Raw genomic sequence first — 24,849 nt, 5'->3', positions numbered from 1 at the left:
TACCTAAATGGAGCTAATACGCTTAAAATACGGAACGTATAACGGGATTTCTCCGTTACGGACGCTTTATTTGTGAAATTAACCGGATTTAAAAGCGAATTACTTTTGATTTTATAAAGTGGAAAGAACGGACAACGAAAAGTAAGTCGAACGCACGTTTTTGACCTCGTATGACCCCTCTAACCTCTTAAAAACTATTTTAACGAACAAATTTTGATTTTCACTAAGCCTATTTATTAATCGCGATATTCAATGTCGGAATTTACGATACAAATTGTGTGCGAAAATCTTTTAAAGCTCATTTAAATAAAATTATTTAATATTTGTCCCTGATAATAATAAAATTATTTAATATTTGTCTCTGATTAATTTAAATATTAATTGGTGTAATTAGTGATATTACTTGTGGTCAAAACATTTCCCCCATTGGTAACATGTATTACAGAAATCTATTGAACCAAAAGAGTCTTTAAGTCGTGACCATCATGTTCAGTCCCAAGAAAGGTTCCCCATTTGGGGGCGGTCCAAGTGGTGACGCCCCACCACCAACTCCATCTCAAGTACCGCCGAAATTATTTAGTTCAGGAGATAATAACCCCGAACTACCCAGTTCAACTACCGTCGCAACATTAACAAATACATCATCATCAACCCCATCATTGGCACAACCAACTACACAGATTCATGGAAACATTAACATTAAACCCTCACATGAATCTGATGATACCACATTGAAACAATCCCAAACACTTTTCAAACGTGAAAATGTTGCCTCTAACCCATTTGTAAAGATATCAACAACAACTGCGTCAAAAGTTTTTCCGCCTACTGGTTTATTTAAATCAAGTACTACGTCGTCAAAAAACCCGCCGATGCCGAGTGCGTCATCATTATTCGTACCATCTTCAAGCTCCAGTTTCTTCCTATCCAAAGAATCATCCGTTAAACCCGTATTTTCCGCGACAACATTGGCCAAAACGAACCCAAACATCGACCACAAAAACGTACCGACCCCTGAGAAGGTTGAGTCCAAACCGACCATATATTCATCATCGAACCCATTCAGTTTCAAAGCTAAGAATACCAAGACATCGTCTGCTTCAAACTCGAAAACATTATTCGGGCCCTCGACTACAAACACAGCTTACAAAAGCTCATTTTCGAGTCCATTCAGTTTCGTCCGTAAACCGGAGTCAAAGGCGTCTACTGAGAAACAGGATGGCGCCATGGCAAAAGACGAAAGTGGTAAACACGTACCGGACAAGCTGTATTCTTCTCAAATTGAGTCATCTTCAAGATTAAGTCGAATTAAACAACGTATTGGTGAAGCGGCAGCAGTCCAAGGAACCTCGGCCTCTTCACCAACGGAAAAGGTTTCTCCGAACAAAATCGATGTTAAAAAGTATCGGTGTATTCTTATGAAGGGCGTACCGAAGGAATACAATAATAAGATCTTTATGAAGAAACATTTAAACAAATATGGACGTATTGAGCATGTTAAATGCAACTTGAAGAAGGACCATACCATAGTTTATTTTAACAAACACGAAGCCGCAGCAAGGGCCAAGAAGTATGGCGGGAAATTGGCTGATAATATGGACCCCATACCGATTTTTTATACGACTGAGGGATCAGTTCGAAGGAAAAGTAGTTCAGACGCGGATATATCTCCATTTAAGGCATCGTCTTCTCTGAGGTCATCGCAGGTTGATGACGAATTATTGGCCATGGGTGCCGTACCAATGGAAACTCCCAAATTGATTAAACGTAGATCTCAGACGCAATCAAGCTCTATGGAGTCTACACGTGTAGCTAGAGATAAAGCTGAACCCAGGAAGACAGTGGACCACCATTTGGATCCACAACAGACCAGGAAACCCGATAAAGAACTACGTAAACCCACAACAACCACCTCTAAGAAGTCTCAACAACCTCAGACGACTTCGTCCAGCGGAGTTGCGTCCCAACCCAAAATGCCTCCAAAACACGACACAGAACCGCTTATCGCTTTACTGGGAACGGTAGCCAATAGCAGCGGAGAACGATACCGTGTCTTGGATGCCAGGGATAAGTTGATGAGGATGAAGGTCACGAAGCAATCGGACATAGCAACAGCCAAGGCCGTACGCGGTACTTGCCCTGATATGTGCCCCGAAAAGGAACGTTATAGTCGTGCGGATAAATTCTGTCTATCCGGTTTCGAAATGAGACCTCAAGAAAATGGTGGTCAATCCGTAATGGACCCCAGAAAATGTTTGAAAGAGTACAGTAGGTCATCCGCTGACCAGGAGGAACCATTATCCCACGAGTTACGACCCGTTTCCGTACTACAAATGACCATGGACTATCTCTTAACCAATATCATGGATCACCCCGAAACGGCCATTGTTGGGGAATGGTACGACTTCATATGGAATCGTACAAGAGCCATACGCAAGGACATAACTCAACAACACCTTTGCTGTTTAAACACTGTGGAACTTGTTGAGAAATGCGCTAGATTTCATATCCATTGTAGCGAGGTTCTGTCCGAGGAGGATGTAATGGTTTTTGACCCCAAGATCAACAACGAAAACTTAACCAAGTGTCTACAAACCCTGAAACATTTGTACGCCGATCTTGAAGAAAAGGGTGTCGTGTGTCCCAACGAAGCTGAATTCCGTTCCTACGAGATTCTGTTGAACCTTAACGAAAGCGATATCGCGAGTCAAGTGCAGACTTTACGCGAAGAAATTCGCAAATCCAGTTTGGTAATCTTCGCAAATCACGTATTTCAATCGCTAAGCGACAATAATTACGTACGGTTCTTCGCACTGTTAAAGAAAGCGACTTACTTACAAGCTTGTATCACTCATCGTTACTTCGCTCAAGTCCGTACCAAGGCCATGAAGGTTATACTGAAAGCTTATCGACAACCCAATCAAGTCACCAACCAATTTACCATCGAGGAATTGTTAAGGATTTTGGCCTTTGAAAGCGTGGACGAGGCGACGCAGTTTTGTAATTGGCTTCAGTTACGAGTTGAAGGTGGTTGCATATCCTTGAATAAACCAATTGGAGTACCTGATGGCGCAGCACCCATTTTTAGATCTTATAAGTACATTGAATCCAAGAGGACTTGTTCAGTAGGAGAGGTGCGTTTCACGTCATGTCCTTGATCGTTGACTGACTGATTGAGTTAACTCTAATGGATGGATTTTGTAGATCGTCAATGGAGGACCATTGAGGGAAAACCCTTTGAATTGGTACCTTCCTCATGATAGTTTCGATGTGAATGGGTTGTTGAAGGAAGTTGCTTATAATGCAATGGATCAGGCCCAAAAAAGTGAGTTGATGACCCAAACGCCAACTGAGGTTCCTCGATCGGTAACCAGTAATGATTATTTACAAATCTCAGCTGCAGTTGGTGGAAAAGAAAAATCGGAACTTATTGAAAAACAAACGTCAATTTTCGTTCCTCAACCTATTTCATTTGGTCAAACTTCGACTCCGTTTGTACCCGCGCCTGCACCTACCACATTTTCTCTCGCACCTATGTTTAAACCGACGGTGGTTGTTCAACAACCCAATGAGGTTCCTCCACCCGCGCCTGTAATTAGGACGCCTTCACCACCACCACCTCCTGCATTGACCAATGAGGAAATTAACGAGGTAAGTACTTGAGTGTTAGGAGACGTTGTTGTACTTGAAAAGTAATGATTGAATAAAGAGGAAAATATGAACCTGTTCACGATGTTCCAGATTGTGGAGGAGAACATGACCGCGGTGTTCAAAGACACATTGACCAGTTTAACGAAGGACATCGCCAGAGATACCATTGTTGAGTTTCAGGTGCATGATTCCGCGACTAAACTATTACTCGAGACGACTGAAGATATCTTAAGGTACTTTTGACTTTTACTTAAGGTACTTTTGGGGGTATTTCGACGTTTTTAAGTAATTTTCGGGGGTATTTTGATCTTTTGATTAAAATTTCGAGGGTATTTCTATGTTTTTAAGTAATTTTCGGGGGTATTTTGATCTTTTGATTAAAATTTCGAGGGTATTTCTATGTTTTTGATTAAAATTTCGGGGGTATTTTGATCTTTTGATTAAAATTTCGGGGGTATTTTGATCTTTTGATTAAAATTTCGGGGGTATTTTGATCTTTTGATTAAAATTTCGGGGGTATTTTGATCTTTTGATTAAAATTTCGGGGGTATTTTGATCTTTTGATTAAAATTTCGGGGGTATTTCGATCTTTTGATTAAAATTTCGGGGGTATTTCGATCTTTTGATTAAAATTTCGGGGGTATTTCGACTTTTTGATTAAAATTTCGGGGGTATTTTGATCTTTTGATTAAAATTTCGGGGGGTATTTCGACTTTTTGATTAAAATTTCGGGGGTATTTCGACTTTTTGATTAAAATTTCGGGAGTATTTTGATCTTTTGATTAAAATTTCGAGGGTATTTCGTTAATTTCAGATTAGTTACTAGTTAGTAGATTAATTTTAATAGGAATGTTGCTATGGAAACGGTGACCGAATTAAAAGATGCCAAAGATCGCCAGGAATATTTGGAGAGGGTTGAAATGGTGACTGATTTGACGGGTCATGATGTAATTGAAGAAGTGATCAGTAACGAGTCGAGGGCTGTTGCCATGTAAGTTAATAATTTCTTTGTTTCTTCAATAACATTTTATTGCCCTTGCTTTACAACACGCGTTTGTTGTTATTAAGTTTAATTAGGTTAGTTTAAAATCTTCTCGTACCATATTAAGTGGCAGTTAGTTAGATTTAATTGTCATTAATGTACGGGAAGGAGATTAATGTTTAATGTCAAAGCATTTAGAGGATTTTACACCGTTGAGTTGTATCGGTGAAATTGCGATGCGCTTTGAACAACTTTAATTAAAATTTGTTTAGTAATAATTAGTTCAACCACTTTTAAATTGAAGGGGAGCGTTTTGTCGAATTTTTGCATATTTTGAGCGTTTTGTCGAATTTTTGCATATTTTGAGCGTTTTGTCGAATTTTTGCATATTTTGAGCGTTTTGTCGAATTTCGGCAGATTTTGAGCGTTTTGCCGAATTTCGGCAGATTTTGAGCGTTTTGTTGACATTTTTGTCGAATTTCGGCGGTTTTTGAACGTTTTGTCGAATTTCGGCAGATTTTGAGCGTTTTGTCGAATTTCGGCGGTTTTTGAACGTTTTGTCGAATTTCGGCCGATTTTGAGCGTTTTGTTGAGATTTTTGTCGAATTTCGGCCGATTTTGACCCTTTTTTTGGCGTCGCGTTTAATTATTTTAGCTTAGTTCATTTCCAATCGCGGGAAGAGATGATCAAACGTATTTCCGATGATTTGATGACGGAAATCCTAAATGAATCGATGGAAGATAACTTGTCAATACTCGCCCAAGAAGTTTATCGAGAGGAGTTGGAGTGGAAACGCGAAATCGCGATTTTTATGGAGAAAAAAGCGCTGCAAAGATCGAAAAAGTATTTCTTGCGATGGAAAAAAGTTTGTGCTCAAAGAAAGACATTCGATTTTGTGCGACGAACTTTCCCGGCTGCTGCACCCTTCGCATTACCGAACTATGAACATTTGAGGGTAACTAAAGATCCCAAAACCATACTCGATGTCAGTTTGGAGGAATGTCAAGCCAAGAAAAACATCGGTAAGTGAATTTATTTTGTTTTTAATATAGTTTAAGTTGCTTAGACAAATTGTCGTACTTTAAATTTTACATTAATTTAAAACCCTCCGCGTTAATTTCAAATTAATTCCTCGGCCTCGGCATTAATTTATAACCATCTGCGTTAATTTCAAATTAATTTCAAACCCTCTGCGTTAATTTCAAATTAATTTCAAACCCTCTGCGTTAATTTCAAATTAATTTCAAACCCTCTGCGTTAATTTCAAATTAATTTCAAACCCTCTGCGTTAATTTCAAATTAATTTCAAACCCTCTGCGTTAATTTCAAATTTATTTCAAACCCTCGGCGTTAATTTCAAATTAATTTCAAACCCTCGGCCTCGGTATTAATTTCAAATTAATTTTAAACCCTCGGCCTCTGCATTAATTTCAAATTAATTTCAAATCCTCGGCCTCTGCATTAACTTTAAATTAATTTTCAACCCTCGGCCTCTGCATTAATTTCAAATTAATTTTCAACCCTCGGCCTCTGCATTAATTTCAAATTAATTTCAAACCCTCGGCATTAATTTTAAACCGTCGGCCTCCGCATTAACTTCAAATTAATTTTAAACCGTCGGCATTAATTTCAAACCCTCAGTCACTTCATTAATTAAATCATGCATAATTGTAATTTAGAATCGGGCCTTTGCATCAAAACATTGAGCCAATTATTGATACGCCAACCGTTGAACGTATTTGAAACTATTTGCCCGACTTTAATACGTAAATACGACAAACCTCCCACCTTCATACCGTTCAAAATGGCCCTAGTTTTACCAGAAGCTGATAACGAAAGTAAAAAACATTTTGCCGAATGGTTATCGAAGAAATATCAATTTCAAAACCCCGAAATTCAAATTCGTGTTGAAAATCAAATTATCGCTAAAAGCGTAACATACAGCCAAAGTTACCGCAATTCTATTTTCGGTTTATCGTCTTTAATTATCGGGAATATTGAAAATTATCGATTGTTCCATGAACTAACGGGGTTAAGTGCGGTTACGATGTTCTTCGATGTTAATGAAGATACAATTAAGAACTTTAATGAAAAATTATCGAATTTACTAAGAAATAAACCCAGATTTCCACCGATACCCGTCGCGATCTTGTTGATAAACTTCGATAAAAACATGCATCGTAATTTACAATACGATCTGGAATCGATTATGGATAAATTGACCGATAAAGATTTAATATCGGATTATACGATAAATAATTTAGATTTCAATCGAAATATCGAAAGATTTAATGAAAATTTAATCGATACTTTAAAATGGATCGTTGAAAAATCGATCAATCAACCCGTTTTAGAATCGGAATATTTACACGATTATCTCGAAGACGGTATTCGAAAATTGGTCTTAGATCGTGTTTACGACGATTTATCGTCGAAACAAAAGTGTGATGGTGGTGGTGGCAATCGATATTATATACAAGCGATCGATTCGATCGTCAGTCTTTACAATTCCGTTATCGAACATTTAGTGAATGTCGCGTGTAATGAAGATTTGTCCAATCATTCGTGGCCACCACCCGAATTTATAACGCGAGTTACTTGTTATTCAACTAATTGGAATCATCCTGAAAAATTACGTCAAGTTAAAAAAATTATCGGGGATTTAATTATCGATCAAAGTTGTATCGATGATATCGATTCTTTAAAACAAGAATCGGTTTTTAAATTCGTTACGAATGTTTTCGGAAAATCGTCTCGGGAACTTGTCGTTATTTGCGCCGAAGTTAACGATTGTTTGGTGAAGTGTTCGACGAATTACGTGCCATGGGCCGATGTTTTCGTTATTGTCGTAAGACATATGTTGGATGGTGTTAATTACACGGATCCTGATGAAGGAAAAGAGATTACTGTTCATTATGACGTCGGGGATTACGAAGAATTTGATTTGCCTGTTGAGTGGCTTGACGCCACGAGGGATTCGACCATAGAGTATTTCGAAGTGGTTGATGATGTTTCGAAGAAAGAAATGGAACAACGTAGACCTAGTACTTGGAATGATGAGGGACAACAACTACAAGCCGGTGCGATAAATTTTAATTTGAGCGGTGAACTTTTGATGTTGGACGAAATTATGGCCAAGGAACAAGAGGAAGCCCGTTTGTTTCGGAAGAAATTGGAGGAGACACTTCGGGATGATGAACTTCTATTGGGTAAGTGCAGAACCATTGTTTTCTTATGGAAAAGGCTTATTTGAGGTATTTGAGAAGTAAAGGAGGTTATTTTGAGGTATTTGAGAAGAATACGATGTTATTTTTTTTTAGCAAGTGTTTTGATTTATTTGAGAAGAATGCGAGGTTATTTTAGCACGTGTTTTGATTTATTTGAGAAGAATGCGAAGTTATTTTAGCACGTGTTTTGATTTATTTGAGAAGAATACGAGGTTATTTTAGCACGTGTTTTGATTTATTTTAGAAGAATACGAGGTTATTTTGAGGTATTTGAGAAGAATACGAGGTTATTTTGAGGTATTTGAGAAGAATACGAGGTTATTTTGAGGTTTTCGAGAAGAATACGAGGTTATTTTGAGGTATTTGAGAAGAACACGAGGTTATTTTTAGCACGTGTTTTGAGGTATTTGAGATAAACTTTATTTTGAGCACGTATTTTGAGGTATTTGAGAAGAAAACCTTATTTTGAGCACGTATTTTGAGGTATTTGAGAAGAAAACCTTATTTTGAGCACGTATTTTGAGGTATTTGAGAAGAAAACCTTATTTTGAGCACGTATTTTGAGGTATTTGAGAAGAAAACCTTATTTTGAGCACGTATTTTGAGGTATTTGAGAAGAAAACCTTATTTTGAGCACGTATTTTGAGGTATTTGAGAAGAAAACCTTATTTTGAGGTATTTGAGAAGAACGCGTTATTTTGAGGGGTTATTTTGAGGTGTTTGAGCAAAACACGAGGTTATTTTGAAGTATTTGAGAAAGACATTGAAATTAGATATCAATTTAAACCTTAGGTCATGGTGAAACCGAATGGCTTCCACGATCACACTTGAGTACGAAACATAAATTATCATTCGACGATCATAATTTACTCGTCGAAAATAAAAAACACAAATTGGAATTAAGCGGTTATATAGACGATGACGTCATAGAATTTTCAAACTCCTTAAAATCAGAAAGAAAATCAAACGATATTTTTCGAAAAAGATTAGAACAAATTTTAAATGATAACTGAAATTAGTGAATATATTTTAATATGAAATTAAAGAAATTGTAAAAATTATGAACTAAAAAAATAACTTTTATTACTTTGAAATAAAAATATCGTTTATTTAATAATATACTCGTGGTCACTCACTGGTCAGGGACTCTACTCCGACGACGTCTCCAAGGAGACTCGACTGTCTTCCAGTCCAAATAAAATCAATCAATAACTAACGCCAGACGTACATTTTAGCGCAACTCGTGGACTGGTACGTCGCGAAACTGTAGCTTAATTCTTATTTTGATCTTAATTTGAATTAGTTTAAATTTAAATTTAATTTAATTAAAAATATGGAAGGGGAATGTTCACGTATCGTCTCGGCGTTTGAATGTGATTCTTACGTTGAAACCTTAGAGGTTTATGATTTGGAGAATATGGGATCGCCAAGGTAATTGTTTTGACATCGTTTCCATGGTAACCGTAAGTTTCTGCGTAATTAGTACGAAGTGCTAGTGATAATTTTTCGTACCAGATGGTTCGAACAACATAACCGTATTTCAAAATTGGCCGCTCAAGCTGTTTTAAGCGCTACTTTGAATGAAGATGAATTTGTTAAAGAAACGCTAATTTCATATAATAAGGCATGATATGTTGATTTTATCAGATTCAGGGATAGATTTAATTTTAGAAGTAGGAATGGAGAACAGATTAATAATGTGGGCGCGCGTCAAAGTCCCGGACCCCCCTTTTAACGGAACGGGGGGGGGGTATGAAAGAAGAGGCGGGTTATAGCAAGCGACAGAGGTAAAAAGGAATTACGTAAGGTATTTTTCGCCGTCCCCGCATCAGCAACGTCATCAAAACGTATAGTTTAAGTGAGCAGCCAATAAGATATGATTTAAACTTTTCGTTACGACGTGTTGGCGGGAGGGGCTCTATACTGGGTGGTCTATGAGTCGGAATAACTGAAGTAAATACTAACCCCCGTTCAATCCATTCCTACTTCTAAATTTAAATCTATTCCTGATTATATACACATCCTGTATAATTATAATTATTTTAATATTAAATTACACGGGGTTGATTTAATTCTTAGCTTCCGGTTTTAATTCAAGAATTAATTGTTACTAATGTTTGGAAAGAAAAGGTTTTCCCTTTAATTATCGAGGACTGTTCCGATTTGAACAGTTCAATTCCATTATACTCCACTCTATTCCACGAAGGTGTGGTTTTGAACTTATTGGAAACTGTTTTATATCATCAAGACGCCTTTGAAACAATTAACGATGATCTGTACGATCTTCTCGAGTATTGCTACGAGAAGGTTCTCTACTATCTCATTAAGTAATGAATTAAGTCTATTGGATATCCAGGAATGCATACAGCTACTGGGAATCATTGTGTAGTAAGCCATTTTTCGATCAACGTATCTAGGCGGCTATTGTGGGAGGAGCTAGCTATGGATTAATCATTACGTATGACGAATTTTTCCCAAGCGAATAATATAACCTATCTCGCTGCCTATTGCACCTTGCTCATGCAATTGCCTATTAACTCGCGTTGCTACCAACTGTAACATTTGAAATCACAGTTAGAAAGACGCCATTAATAGGCGTGATGACGTGTAGTAAGTTCTCAAGCCCTGCCCACAAAACTGCATAGAAATTAACGTGGGACACAATTATTCCAAGTAGCTGTATGTATTCCCTATTAGAGATACTGTCCAAGGCGCTTAAACACTAGGCCTATTTTCAGTTCAGTTACATCGAACCAATGCGAAACTTCGGACGAATCTTTATCAGATTTAAAACGACAAAATGACGATTTAAATTACACAATAGCTTTGAAATCGCTGGGAATTTTATGCTACATTTGTGATAATATTGCTAGGTTAGTTTAAAGGTGTATTTATTGCCTTTAATTAAATTTAATTTAAGTAAGATTAAGTTAATTTATTTTTTGGACGAACTATTCAAGGGTACCACTTACAATTGTCAACCAAATTTTGAAAGTTCGCGATGTTCCAATGGTTTTGGTACAAATTATTGAAAAACCACCTTGGATATCTGGTAATAATGCTTTGGAAACGAAGGAATTGGGACCCGTAAATACGTCAAAATTAATGGGATTAGTAAGAAATTAACTCTAATTAATTAGTTAATTAATATATTTTGATTTATTTATTTTAAAATATTTAAAAAAGGTTTGGGTCGCATTAACTCGTTTGCTTTTAGACACAGAATGTCAAAATAAATACGAGATTAGTGATTTTAAAAAGAATAGATTATTAAGGGTAATTAATTTATCAATTTATTTAATTTAATGATTAATTAATTAATTATTTTCTAAGTATTTTAATTAATTAAGGTTCAAAGTTTAATAACGGATGAATTATTAGATTCAATTCCTAGTTTGGAGTTTCTACAAAAATATTTTCAGCAGTTGGCCATTTTTGATCCACCCGAAGTTAAGTCCGATTTAATTGTAATTGAGGTAAGTAATCTTAATTAATTTTTTCAAAAAATAATTTTAATCTGTCGAATACTTTAAAGATGATTACGTTAAAAGAGAAATTAATTAATTCGGGTGAAATGAAATGGCATGAACTCGCCCGATTTCAAAAAGAAAGGTTTGCAAATGCTTCACCAGAGTTCATACGAGAACATTCGAAAAAGTAATTATAGTTTATTTAATTAACTTTATTTAATTAATAAGAAATTAAAAACTAATTAAATTAATTAATTTATTAGGATGTCGGATATTTACGAATTAGAAGTGATTGAAAAATTAATCCCTGAAACTCCAAAATGCGCTTCATGTTTCAAAATTGCGCGGAAAAAATGCTCACGTTGTCTTAAAGTTTGGTATTGCGATAGGTAATTAATTTTAATTAGTTAATCCTGTCCCTTATTAACTAATAATAGTTAATCCCACCCATTAATTAACTAATAGTTTGTTAATCCCGTCCCTTAACTAATAATTATTTAATCCCGTCCCTTAATTAACTAATAATTATTTAATCCCGTCCCTTAATTAACAAATAATTAGTTAATCCCGTCCCTTAATTAGCTAATAATTATTTAATCCCGTCCCTTAATTAGCTAATAATTAGTTAATCCCGTCCCTTAATTAACAAATAATTAGTTAATCCCGTCCCTTAATTAGCTAATAATTATTTAATCCCGTCCCTTAATTAACTAATAATTATTTAATCCCGTCCCTTAATTAACTAATAGTTAATCCCACCCATTAATTAACTAATAATTAGAATTAATCCCACCCAAAAATTAACTAATAATTAATCCCATCCATCCATTAATTAATTAACTAAAAATTATTTAATTAATGTAGGAATTGCCAAGCAAAAGATTGGAACAAACACAAATTAAAATGCGACCAAAATTAATAACCATTAATTAATCAAGTATAAAAATATAACTTTATTTAACACAAATCAATTCAATTCAATTCAACATAATTAAGTTTAATTACACATTAAATTCTCTAATTGCGGTAAAATTTCGGTAATAGTTGGTCTATCTTTCTTGCGATCTTTAGTGCATAAAAATGCGATTTTAAACAAAGTGCGCGCGCATTCTGTATCCCACGGTCCGACATTATTATCCAATAAGGTATCGAGCTCGTCACTGCGTTCTTCAATATACGATAGCTGAGAAAATTAAAATTAATCTTGATTAATTAAATGTTAATTAATGGAATTAGATTAATTTTAATTACAATATCGTTTTCCTCGCGGTCGGGATCATAAGGTTTTAAACTGGTTAATAGTTCCAGTAGTACAACGCCAAAACTGAAAGTGTCTAGTTTAACAGAGACGTCTCCTCTAAAGGCTTCAGGTGCCATGTATGTTGGGGTTCCGATGACATTGGTTGTAATGGCGTGAGTAGTTGATAGGCCACTGTTCCCTATTCGGACCAATCCAAAGTCACCCACTTTTGGGTTTAAGTCATGGTCTAGAAGGATGTTGGCGCTAAAAGAAGGTTTACTATATAGTACTATTTTTTCCCGACGCGTACTGTATAGTACTACACTTTTCCGACGCGTACTGTATAGTACTACGTTTTCCCACGCGTACTGTATGGTACTATACGTTTCCGACGCGTACTATATAGTACTACACGTTTCCGACGCGTACTGTATAGTACTGAGATTTTCCGACGCATACTATATAGTACTACGTTTTCCCGACGCGTACTGTATAGTACTACACGTTTCCGACGCCTACTGTATAGTACTATACTTTCCCGACGCGTACTATATAGTACTATACTTTCCCGACGCGTACTATATAGTATTATACTTTCCCGACGCGTACTGTATAGTACTACGTTTTTCCGACGCGTACTATATAGTACTACGTTTTTCCGACGCGTACTATATAGTACTACAGTTTCCCGACTTGTACTATATAGTACTAAGTTTTCCCGACCCGTACTATATAGTACTAAGTTTTCCCGACCCGTACTATATAGTACTACAGTTTCCCGACCCGTACTATATAGTACTACAGTTTCCCGATTTGTACTATATAGTACTAAGTTTTCCCGACGCGTACTATATAGTACTACGTTTTCCCGATGCCTACTGTATAGTACTAAGTTTTTCCGGCACCTACTGTATAGTACTACGTTTTCTCGACGCGAACTATATAGTACTACGTTTTCCCGACGCGTACTGTATAGTACTACGCATTCCCGACGCGTACTGTATAGTACTACGCATTCCCGACGCGTACTGTATAGTACTAAGATTTCCGACCCGTACTATATAGTACTACGTTTTCCCGACGCGAACTATATAGTACTATACTTTCCCGACGCAAGGTTATTATTAATAAGTACAATTTTGAAGTGAACCTTTTTATATCACGATGAATGTAGGGCGTTTCCCTAAATGTATGAAGATGATTGATTCCTTTAGCGGTCCCCAATGCGATTTTAACCCTTTGTCTCCATAGCAAAGCGTTTGACAATGACACATCGGACAAATTATCTAATAGGGAACCCTTTTGCATATATTTATAAATAAGACAGGCTTTGGGACCATTCACTGAATAACCAATAAGGGGCAACAAATTCTCATGAATGAACCTGAAAGTCATGAAATATTTTAACTTCCGCACATTTTTAAGAAAATTAAAAAAAAAAAAAAAAAAAACCTTGATAAAATTTCCAATTCTGTCAGAAATTGCTTCTTAATTGTATCTTTTACAACTTTAATCGCTACATTCTCATTTATTTGGGGTAAAAATCCCAAATAAACGTCTCCAAATGCTCCAGCACCTAATTTACACCCTCCTTGACTTAAAGGTGTATCGTTAAAATTTTTGGTTGTATCTTTGAGAACGTGATACGCCACGTGAGGTATATTTGTCGATGGTAATGTAATATCATCTCCAGTTAATTCCGGAGCATTTTCAGCCACTTCTTCAAGGTGTACCGCAGCTAATAACCTTTCTACTGGTCCCCCTAAAGGTATTTTATACAGTTTTAAAGGTAATTAAACACGTCAGGGTTCAATATTACCATTTAAAACTTCAATTGAGATGTAATCAGCGGCTTGGTAAAGATGTATGCTGCTTAATAGTTGAAGAAATGAACCTATTGATGGTCTTTTCCGACCAAATGTACTCCAATGCTCAATTAGAGCTTGGGTAGGGCTACCAGACATACGGTATTTTTGATCTTCTAATAGAGTTATGTCATTTGCGCTGAAAAGTGGTACATTATCTTCCGTGTCGGGTTTTTTAATTATAGCGGCTAATTCTTTCCAGGAGTCCGCTAAATCCAAAATCCTGGAAACTCCTCTACGGTAATTTGGTGGTAAATGTCTTAATTCGGTGTTTATGGATAAGGTAGATTTATTTTGAGCATTACTACTCATTTTAATAATCTTTAATCTGAAAATTATAAAATGACAATGGAAAAATAATTTTATTATTGAAATTTTTCATTAATTATACGCTAAGCCTTGGTTGTTTACGTATTATGTCGTCTGCTTTAATTATTACGTATCCCTTGACCTATATTTACAATCAACCAATGAAAAGCGATAGATGTTACGTCAAAGAAAGTTTTTTAAAGTGCGTCAGTTTTTTGACGAGCGACTAAAGCCCCGACACTTTTGGGGGCCGAAAGAGGGGTGCCTTGTGGGCGGGAGAATCTCGTCTGGCCTTCATTGGACGCTTTTCGCAGGTTTTTTTGCCTTTTCTCCTTAAATTGTCGCGATAATAGCGTACAAAGGCTCAAAATGTCAGTCCAACACTGATATTCAGTCAATTCCTCTTCATTTCTTTATCACTGCGACAAGAAGTATGTATCTTACTCCTGGAGAAGAACGTGTTTCATTATTTTCAAAGCTCATGCTTTTAAAACGTAACTAATGTCAATTATTTAAACTAATTACAGAATATTACTGATAATTATGTTTCACATATTACAATATGTGTATTGGATGGAATGCTTTTCTTTACGAGTTTCTGTCTGCGTTTTTTCTCGGCTTTTAAGTGAAAGAAGCATGGAGTTATTAAAGGGGATATGAAAATGTAATATTAATAACGGAGATTGAACCCGCCAAATTCAGTTTGCAGTATAGACATACAACATTACGAAAATTTCAAAGACTTGGAAAAGTTTCCCGACTTGACCTAATAATCCTTCCCGGGATTTTCGTCTTTAATCTATCCTAATCTAATCGTGAAGTAAATTTTACCACCACCAGAGTCAAGTATAGTACAGTCATATTTTAGCCCAAAAATAGAGGGAACGCGCAACAAATTGAAACAAAGCTGAAAATTTCAGATCTTATAGATTTTTGGGCGCTCTTTAACGTGGTGTGGTCTCCCACACTCTCCCATTGGAGGAATTTCCGCCATATTGGAAAATGGCGGACAAAATCGAGAAAACGTTTAATAACTCCGGTTCTACTTAACCGATTAACACGTAATTAGGCTTTAATTGTAGATCACCTTCAAACACATAATTCAGCTCTTAAGATATTTTGCCCTACAACTAACCGGAAGTTCACAATCTGACCCTGAAGATTAGCCTCATATAAAAAATGGGGATTTAAAGCATTTTATGGTTTCTATATTCAGAATGCATTTCCAAAAATTAAACATATAGTTCCTATTACTGACAAATTTTGTTTCTTTTCTGACAAGAGCTATAGTGTATAGTATGGGAGAGGGTTAAACAGCCTTTGTACCATCATAAAACTTAGTGTTTTAATATATACCATTGTTCGCCCACACTTGTCAATACGGCTAAAGTCGAGTTAAAGCGTGTGAAACAAAGTTGAAAAAACCAAGTGTATACTTTAAATGAAGATTGTGGAATTGAGCTTTTGAATTAGCTTCTCTTCCACCAACAAGTGCGGCAGCACCAAGTTCAAACGTGGCTTGGAAGCAGCCTAAATGCTAGAGAATGGGGTTGGAGACAGGTAGGATCTGAACTCAAACCAATCTTTACCACTCTACAACCTTCTCCAGCTGAGCTTCTGCAGATGATCCCTCGTAAATGCAAGGAAGTCTGTGACTTGAAATGTGAATGCGGTAAAACTGGTCCAGTCTGTTCTTCAATTTGTAGACAATGCAAGGGAGTATCTTGTTCAAATAAACATAGATTTTGAGGCTCAACCTCAAGCAGAGGACTATGATTAAACTTAAGCTTAACCAATATTGATAAATATACTAATATACAAGTTGGTAAACCAAAATAAACCTCTCCGATACGAGACGCAATTAAGAGGCTATTCTTAAATAATTAAGAAAATATAATTGATATTAATTACTTTAGGCGTCAGTAGTTTAACGTAATTCTACTGAAGTCGTTTTAAGAAACTTAATTCCTAAAATAATTTTAAACATAGCTATTGTTGACGTTTGAATTCTAGCGTATGCACCTTTAACAATTTTTGGAAATTTAGTGTATATATTGATTCACAATAAATGATAAGAAATCCACAATTGCATGAACCTTTGGTTGAAGCCCTGCAATTGGGAGGCTAGACGTTTCTCGTAACCCTAGCCGATCGCCACGCACTTCTTGATCCTAACGTTGGGAGTAGAAGCCGAAAATTATACTGCGAACACGTTTGCTCCGATTTGCCAACTGCGAACGCGGTGACCGACACACACAGACAGACACCCCACCCCATTCACGTCCAGTATAATACCTCTCCGTGACGTCATCGTCACTTAAAGAGGTAAAATAATATATTTTAGGTTTAAAACCCGCTTTGCATTTATTTCACTTGAAACCGTTTCGAAATACTAAAAAATTAGATTTGCCTTACCTTCCGGGCAGGATTGTGAACTTCCGGTTATTTGTAGGACAACATATCTTATAGGATGAATTATGTGATTGAAAGTAATCTACAATTGAAGCCTAATAACTTGTTAATCGCGTTAGTAGAACCAGAGTTATTAAACTTTTTCTCGATTTTGGAAATGCATTCTGAATATAGAAACCATAAAATGCTTTAAATCCCCATTTTTTATATGAGGCTAATCTTCAGGGTCAGATTGTGAACTTCCGGTTAGTTGTAGGGCAAAATATCTTAAGAGCTGAATTATGTGTTTGAAGGTGATCTACAATTAAAGCCTAATTACGTGTTAATCGGTTAAGTAGAACCGGAGTTATTAAACGTTTTCTCGATTTTGTCCGCCATTTTCCAATATGGCGGAAATTCCTCCAATGGGAGAGTGTGGGAGACCACACCACGTTAAAGAGCGCCCAAAAATCTATAAGATCTGAAATTTTCAGCTTTGTTTCAATTTGTTGCGCGTTCCCTCTATTTTTGGGCTAAAATATGACTGTACTATACTTGACTCTGGTGGTGGTAAAATTTACTTCACGATTAGATTAGGATAGATTAAAGACGAAAATCCCGGGAAGGATTATTAGGTCAAGTCGGGAAACTTTTCCAAGTCTTTGAAATTTTCGTAATGTTGTATGTCTATACTGCAAACTGAATTTGGCGGGTTCAATCTCCGTTATTAATATTACATTTTCATATCCCCTTTAATAACTCCATGCTTCTTTCACTTAAAAGCCGAGAAAAAACGCAGACAGAAACTCGTAAAGAAAAGCATTCCATCCAATACACATATTGTAATATGTGAAACATAATTATCAGTAATATTCTGTAATTAGTTTAAATAATTGACATTAGTTACGTTTTAAAAGCATGAGCTTTGAAAATAATGAAACACGTTCTTCTCCAGGAGTAAGATACATACTTCTTGTCGCAGTGATAAAGAAATGAAGAGGAATTGACTGAATATCAGTGTTGGACTGACATTTTGAGCCTTTGTACGCTATTATCGCGACAATTTAAGGAGAAAAGGCAAAAAAACCTGCGAAAAGCGTCCAATGAAGGCCAGACGAGATTCTCCCGCCCACAAGGCACCCCTCTTTCGGCCCCCAAAAGTGTCGGGGCTTTAGTCGCTCGTGTTTTTTGTCGTCAGTCGTGTATTTGTATTACTCGAGTCGCCAAACTCGGATTAGATTTTGCCGGAATGTTTTACTCTTACATTTTTAATGAGTTAACTTGAATCAATTAGTTTAATTAAATTAAAGTGGTTTAACTTAGGAGTGTTTCACTAGCTTATAAACTGTGTATTTGAAGAAATATTCGCTAAGCCTTGGCTGGCTAACTAAAACTACAACTTGTTGTTTACTCGAGATTCGAGAACATGTCTTCCTTGAAAGATATTAGTGTAAAATCTAAAAAACCTCAATTTAAATACATTTACGATCTTCCTTACCCTGAAAGAAGAGCTTTAACTCAACTACTTGATGCCGATGGAAAATGGGAAGATTTAGGAGGGTTAGTCATGAAATTATCTCAGGTTGAACTATCGCTCTTGGGACAAGCCAGATTCCGAAACGAAAGCCCAACTAATCTCTTATTAGAGAAATTTGGTCAACGTAATGGAACAATAGACGAATTATTTGTCATGTTGGGTAAAATTGAACATTACAGAGCTATGCAGATCATTTTAGAATATGGTAAGTAGTTCAAACTTCAAAGCATGTTTTTACTCAATAGGGACTTGGCAATTTGCGCTTAACTCCGCCCCCAGCGCCATTATGGTTACGGTATGTTTTTTTTACAGAATGAAAGCTATATAAGCCCCTCCTCCTGGTATGTTTATTTTTACAGAATGAAAGCTATATAAGCCCCTCCTCCTTGTATGTTTTTTTACAGAATGAAAGCTATATAAGCCCCTCCTCCTGGTATGTTTTTTTTTTACAGAATGAAAGCTATATAAGCCCCTCCTCCTGGTATGTTTATTTTTACAGAATGAAAGCTATATAAGCCCCTCCTCCTGGTATGTTTTTTTTTACAGAATGAAAGCTATATAAGCCCCTCCTCCTGGTATGTTTTTTTTTTACAGAATGAAAGCTATATAAGCCCCTACTCCTGGTATGTTTTTTTTACAGAATGAAAGCTATATAAGCCCCTCCTCCTGGTATGCTTTTTAGCATTAGTGGAAGGTAGCCTGACGTTTCATGACGTAGTACTGCCAAGTCCCTATTAAAACTGTCAGGGGTGTAATGTAGAATTCCTCTTTTTTCTTTTCTATCATAGTTAACACTAAATTCCACTACTTATTAAGACACACGTCAGCGGCGGCGTCTAATTACCCTTTCTCAGTTAGTGGGGATAGTTCATTAAGTCAGGGATTTATGGGAGCTTTTAAAATGACCCCCGAGGAAATTGAAAGAACTAAATTTAAAGAAGACCCCAGGAACTTTAATTCCTCTAAGTCTTCCAACGCGAATTTGCCTTCCAAATTATCAGGAATCTCAAAGGATAATATTGAAAGTGAAATATCAAAATTAGAACGTAAAATGGCTGCTATCGAAGCCTTAGATAGTCAATACCGTAACGGTAAAACTTCCTCAACGGAAGTTGTTGATAATCAATCAGCTGCTAGGGCTTACCCAAATAAACGCGAGGATGAAGTTAAGAAACTGAACATTCCCGTTAGTGTTTCGAAAAAAGAATCTCACAAATATCAAAAGAAATTATCCGATAACGGAGCTAGGAGTAGTTCTATATTAAAATCGGAGGAACTTCCCCAAGTCATGCAAATATCTCATCAGGAAATTTTAAAAGCCACAAATAATTTTGATGAATCAAGGATTTTGGGACGCGGAGGATTTGGTGTTGTTTATAAAGGTGTTTGGAAAGGTGTTAATGTTGCCATAAAAAGACTTCAACCCGTAAGTTTCATTTTATCTTTGAGTTTTGGGGCTTCAAAGGCATGAAGGGCTTTTTAAGAAAAAAGGCAATAATTGTTTCTAGAAAAATTATTTAAAAAGCAAATGTTGTAATTCTCTTTGCAATCTGTCAAATGCTCTATTGGTTAAATTTAAATGGTGACTTTCAAGCCAATTTATTTCTTTATGGGGTAAAAGAAAATTTTTTTGAAACATTTATAAAATATGGTACCTAAATAGAAAAGTAAACCCGGGACTGTCAATCCATTCCTTCAAGAAGTTGGTATTAAGCAATCATTGACTGAAATGCGAATTTTAAACAGGTAGAATCGGGAATGCATATAGCTAATAGGAATCATTGTGTAGCCACCCATTTTCACTCAATGTATCTAGGCGGGTTTGTGGGAGGAGTTAGCTAGGACTAAGTATCTACATGAATCTATATAACTTTGAATATACAGCTCTATCATATGCCCTTCTATCATGTCGATTTGGTTTGGGTGTTACCTTCCTAGCTTTGACGCGTTTTGCGTAGCCAATCACAAGAGGAAGTGACGTTTCGAATTTACACACCCCCGGACTCCCCCTCCCTTCTCCCCCTCCCTTCTCCCCCTCCCTTCTCCCCCTCCCTTCTCCCCCTCCCTTCTCCCCCTCCCTTCTCCCGCTCCTAACACTAGCAGACACGTGGCTGATGTCTCCTTTCTCTAAGCCCCGCCCAAACCTTATCGAGAAGTTAGACAGCGTAACGCAGCTGCATATTCATAGTTATATAGATTCATGGTATCTATGATGAATTTTACCTCTAGAATAATAGGGTTTTTGCGCGTGACGTCAAGGTACCTTCCCCCTTTCCTCTCCCCTTGCCGGCTCCCCGCTCTGGCCACGTTAGGACGCCATGTTGACATCCCCTGAAAACCATTTTTCGCCCCTATTTCTTCCCCCCTTTTACTCTGGCGGAAACACCCTATATAACTTATCTCGCGACGCCTGTTGCACCTTGCGTGTGCGATCGTGTCTGACCACGCTCTGCTACCAACCAATGAAATCATAATTAGAATAGAGTGGTACTGAGAGGGGGAAGCTACGGGGACGTGATACGTGAACATTGGTAGTCTAAATTGTATGGCCTGAGCTGACGATTTCCAATATGGTCGCCAAAACCGTGATTAGATAAGGGATAGGAGCTCGTGACGTCACGACAAAGTTCGTGATACTAGACTATAGGGAGCTAACAACTGGCTAGGGGGAAGAGATAGTCTGACGTCACGCAGCCCCTCTCTGGTTGGCATTTTTGCGCGTAGAATACTGTTTCCAACCGTTAGGGGGATGAGACTCCAGTAAGAGATAGGAGGGTGTGACGTTTTATTATGAGGCGTGATGGATAGTAAGTTCTCAAGCCCCGCCCACAAAACCCGCATAGAATTAACATGCGCGCGATGATTCCTTTTAGCTATATGTATTCAAGATCGAATTTTAGTTAACATTATTGAAAAATGTTAACACATTTGTTGACCACAAATTTATGAATTTAGTTGTCGCATTGATAATATTCTACCATTATACGGAGTTTGTTTATCGAGTCCTGAACCGTGTATAGTCTACCAATATATGATTAACGGATCTTTAGAAGATAGATTACTTTGCAAAGTATGTTATTTCCGCTTCCCTCACGTTATGTGAAATTATTGCAAAACATAATTGGTATGGTTCCATAAGGATGGAACTCAACCATTAAATTGGACTCAAAGAGCAGAAATAGCAGACGGAACGGCAAAAGGACTTAATTATTTACATTCTTTACCAGATAAACCACTTGTTCATGGTGATATTAAAAGGTTGAATTAAAATTAATTAATTAATCATTTTTGTTTCAGTCATGGATTTCACACGATTTCTTTTATTCATTTCTTTGTTAGCGCTAACATTCTTTTAGACTCTGATATGAAAGCCAAATTAGGTGATTTTGGGTTAGCTCGCGAAGGACCAGGAGATCAATATACTCATGTTAAAGTTAGTTCCATACACGGAACTCAAGTTTATTTGCCACCAGAATATTTAAGGGAAAGGCATTTATCTCCTAAAGTTGACGTCTTTAGTTATGGAATTGTAAGAAATAAAAAAAATAAAGGGTTCTTGCACTTAAATTTTAAAGTTTTTAATTAAAAACTTTAAAATTTACTTCAGGTACTTTTGGAAATTTGTACCGGACTTAGGGCTTATAGTGAACGACGACCCAAAAATAAATATTTGGTAAATAACTTATATATTTTCCTATGAAAACACATAAAATTTTCCTATGAAAACACATAAAATTTTCCTATGAAAACACATAAAATTTTCCTATGAAAACACATAAAATTTTCCTATGAAAACACATAAAATTTTCCTATAAAAACACATAAAATTTTCCTATAAAAACACATAAAATTTTCCTATAAAAACACATAAAATTTTCCTATAAAAACACATAAAATTTTCCTATAAAAACACATAAAATTTTCCTATAAAAACACAAAATTTTCCTATAAAAACATTTTTCTCTTAAAATTTACTATAAAAACATTTTTCTCTTAAAATTTACTATAAAAACACATTTTTCTCTTAAATTTACTATAAAAACACATTTTTCTCTTATATTTTGCTATAAAAACACATTTTTCTCTTAAATTTTCCTATAAAAACACATTTTTCTCTTAAATTTTCCTAGAAAAACACATTTTTCTCTTAAATTTTCCTAGAAAAACACATTTTTCTCTTATATTTTCCTAGAAAAACACATTTTTCTCTTAAATTTTCCTATAAAAACACATTTTTCTCTTAAATTTTCCTAGAAAAACACATTTTTCTCTTAAATTTTCCTAGAAAAACACATTTTTCTCTTAAATTTTCCTAGAAAAACACATTTTTCTCTTAAATTTTCCTAGAAAAACACATTTTTCTCTTATATTTTCCTAGAAAAACACATTTTTCTCTTAAATTTTCCTAGAAAAACACATTTTTCTCTTAAATTTTCCTAGAAAAACACATTTTTCTCTTAAATTTTCCTAGAAAAACACATTTTTCTCTTAAATTTTCCTAGAAAAACACATTTTTCTCTTAAATTTTCCTATAAAAACACATTTTTCTCTTAAATTTTCCCATAAAAACACATTTTTCTCCTATATTTTCCTATAAAACACATTTTTCACAGTTACATCACGTGGCTGATGCAATTGAAACGGGAACTATTGAATGTTTACGCGATCCAAAAGCTGGCAATGAAGTTTTACAATGGTTTGACGAAATGCTCAAATTGGGCCAAAAATGTTCCCAAAAATTGAAAAGCAAACGACCCGATATGTCTGAAGTTCTCAAAGCCTTTGATCAAGCGAGACAATTGATTTTTCGAACAGAAAAAATAAGAAGTTTGTTTCATGGACAATAAAATTTATTTATTTTAGAAAGTGTTTTGATTGTTTGTCTGTTTATTTGTTTATTTATTTTAGAGCTCTCTAGGGAAGTGGGGATGTTACCAGTTACGCCCCAATTGTCGCCCTTAGAATTGCAAGTTTGGTATGATATCAGGAATGGGCCTGATTTCATGGCAAAGGAGGATGATGTCAGGAAAGGGAATCAAGTTCTCCCTCCTCCGTTTTCTGTTACACCTGATTTCACAAGTTTTCATCCTTCACAAATAAGGTATTTAAGTTTTTCATTATTTAATAGAGGACAATGTGGGCGGGGTCTCGACGCGTAGGGGGACGGCGTGGGCGGGGACTTGACGAGTAGGGGGACGGTGTGGGCGGGGTCTCGACCAGTAGGAGGGACGGCGTGGGCGGGGTCTCGACCAATAGTGGGACGGCGTGGGCGGGGACTCGACCAGTAGGAGGGACGGCGTGGGCGGGGTCTCGACGAGGAGGGGGACGGCGTGGGCGTGGTCTCGACCAGGAGGGGGACGGTATGGGCGGGGTCTCGACCAGGAGGGGGACGGTATGGGCGGGGATTTGACCAGTAGGGGGACGGTGTGGGCGGGGACTCGACCAGTAGGGGGACGGCGTGGGCGGGGACTCGACCAGTAGGAGGGACGGCGTGGGCGGGGTCTATCATTTTGTAGCATTGGACAATTTGAACCATGGATAAAGGACATTAATTGTACCCTTTTATTAGAGTATTTCCTTGTATATTTTCAGAGCTCCTCCAAGCTGTTTAGAGAGGGAATTGAATTTTAATGAGGAATCATCATGTGGAATGTTAGTTGGTAGTGATAAACGCAACAGGAGTCCTGGCTTGGAAACCCACGGAGTTCAGGGTGATAATCACTCTGATAGTTCTCATTCATTGCCATGTTTAACAATCTTGGGAACAAAACCACCCGTGGATGAATTTGCCCAAGCTGAAGAAATGTCTGATTTGGGACCCACACCTCATCCATCCGGATTTGTTAGTGATAATCCTTCTTTTAATGTTCATGATTTACTCGACTTAAAAAGCTCTAGCTAGTTTTTCTCTAGCTGACCTCAAAAAATGCTAATTTTTATATTTTTTTAATTAAAATGTTCATAATTGTTATTGACTTTCAAAATATATTTGATGATGATAAAATTGAGATTTATTTTATGTAATTTTTTAAATGATAAAGAGTTTTAAACTGTTTGTGTTGTGTCTTATTGTCTACAAATTAATTAACCATAATTTCCATGGAAATTAACTTAATTAAGTGGATTTAAGGTTTTTGTGGCCAAGGCTTAGGCGTTACGATTTATTTCAGAAACCC

General features: G+C 36.4%; 4 protein-coding genes, 1 long non-coding RNA gene and 1 pseudogene across 8 annotated transcripts; 5 read left to right on the top strand and 1 right to left on the bottom strand.

Annotated features, from left to right (window-relative positions):
- The first annotated feature begins 1 nt into the window (after position 1).
- Positions 2–8,980, top strand: xmas (RRM_XMAS2 and SAC3_GANP domain-containing protein xmas). Its single transcript, XM_089846682.1, has 9 exons — positions 2–141; positions 446–3,134; positions 3,205–3,325; positions 3,398–3,651; positions 3,742–3,884; positions 4,499–4,642; positions 5,289–5,656; positions 6,314–7,843; positions 8,654–8,980. The coding sequence occupies exons 2-9, from the start codon at positions 486–488 to the stop codon at positions 8,872–8,874; spliced, it is 5,430 nt and encodes a 1,809-aa protein (XP_089702808.1). The 5' UTR covers positions 2–141; positions 446–485; the 3' UTR covers positions 8,875–8,980.
- A 133-nt stretch (positions 8,981–9,113) lies between these two features.
- LOC149653779 (zinc finger MYND domain-containing protein 10 pseudogene) lies at positions 9,114–9,491 on the top strand (annotated as a pseudogene). The gene is made up of 2 exons (XR_016370777.1): positions 9,114–9,292; positions 9,377–9,491. The product of XR_016370777.1 is annotated as a zinc finger MYND domain-containing protein 10 pseudogene (transcript).
- Positions 9,492–9,872: 381 nt separating this feature from the next.
- Positions 9,873–11,131, top strand: LOC149653778 (uncharacterized). Its single transcript, XR_016370780.1, has 3 exons — positions 9,873–10,188; positions 10,600–10,734; positions 10,822–11,131. It is a non-coding gene; the product is annotated as an uncharacterized LOC149653778 (long non-coding RNA).
- Positions 11,132–11,142: 11 nt separating this feature from the next.
- Positions 11,143–12,296, top strand: LOC149653777 (zinc finger MYND domain-containing protein 10-like). The gene is made up of 4 exons (XM_089846681.1): positions 11,143–11,337; positions 11,397–11,518; positions 11,595–11,720; positions 12,196–12,296. The coding sequence occupies exons 2-4, from the start codon at positions 11,397–11,399 to the stop codon at positions 12,248–12,250; spliced, it is 303 nt and encodes a 100-aa protein (XP_089702807.1). The 5' UTR covers positions 11,143–11,337; the 3' UTR covers positions 12,251–12,296.
- On the bottom strand, positions 12,265–18,739 carry LOC149653776 (interleukin-1 receptor-associated kinase 4-like). 3 transcript variants are annotated; one of them, XM_089846679.1, is made up of 6 exons: positions 18,635–18,739; positions 14,391–14,764; positions 14,024–14,333; positions 13,722–13,955; positions 12,583–12,835; positions 12,265–12,514 (listed from the first exon to the last, which is right to left on the bottom strand). In XM_089846679.1, exons 2-6 carry the CDS (start codon positions 14,746–14,748, stop codon positions 12,329–12,331), a joined length of 1,341 nt encoding a protein of 446 aa, XP_089702805.1. In that variant the 5' UTR covers positions 14,749–14,764; positions 18,635–18,739; the 3' UTR covers positions 12,265–12,328. The 3 variants fall into 3 exon arrangements, with proteins under 3 accessions (XP_089702805.1, XP_089702804.1, XP_089702806.1); XM_089846678.1 differs by lacking the exon at positions 18,635–18,739 and adding an exon at positions 14,848–14,966; XM_089846680.1 differs by lacking the exon at positions 18,635–18,739 and adding an exon at positions 14,828–14,960.
- Positions 18,324–24,728, top strand: LOC149653775 (serine/threonine-protein kinase pelle-like). The gene is made up of 10 exons (XM_089846676.1): positions 18,324–18,878; positions 19,462–20,099; positions 20,337–20,419; positions 21,629–21,743; positions 21,813–21,931; positions 22,013–22,202; positions 22,281–22,346; positions 23,287–23,500; positions 23,582–23,774; positions 24,266–24,728. Exons 1-10 carry the CDS (start codon positions 18,563–18,565, stop codon positions 24,573–24,575), a joined length of 2,244 nt encoding a protein of 747 aa, XP_089702802.1. The 5' UTR covers positions 18,324–18,562; the 3' UTR covers positions 24,576–24,728.
- Positions 24,729–24,849: the final 121 nt, after the last annotated feature.

Source organism: Phalangium opilio, unplaced genomic scaffold (assembly GCF_054372755.1).
Source record: "Phalangium opilio isolate 3A_F unplaced genomic scaffold, DU_Popi_V2 ptg000081l_1, whole genome shotgun sequence".
NCBI classification, from domain to species: Eukaryota; Metazoa; Arthropoda; class Arachnida; order Opiliones; family Phalangiidae; genus Phalangium; species Phalangium opilio.
Note: the sequence above shows the minus strand (reverse complement) of the source record. Positions and strands in the feature narration are given on the sequence as shown.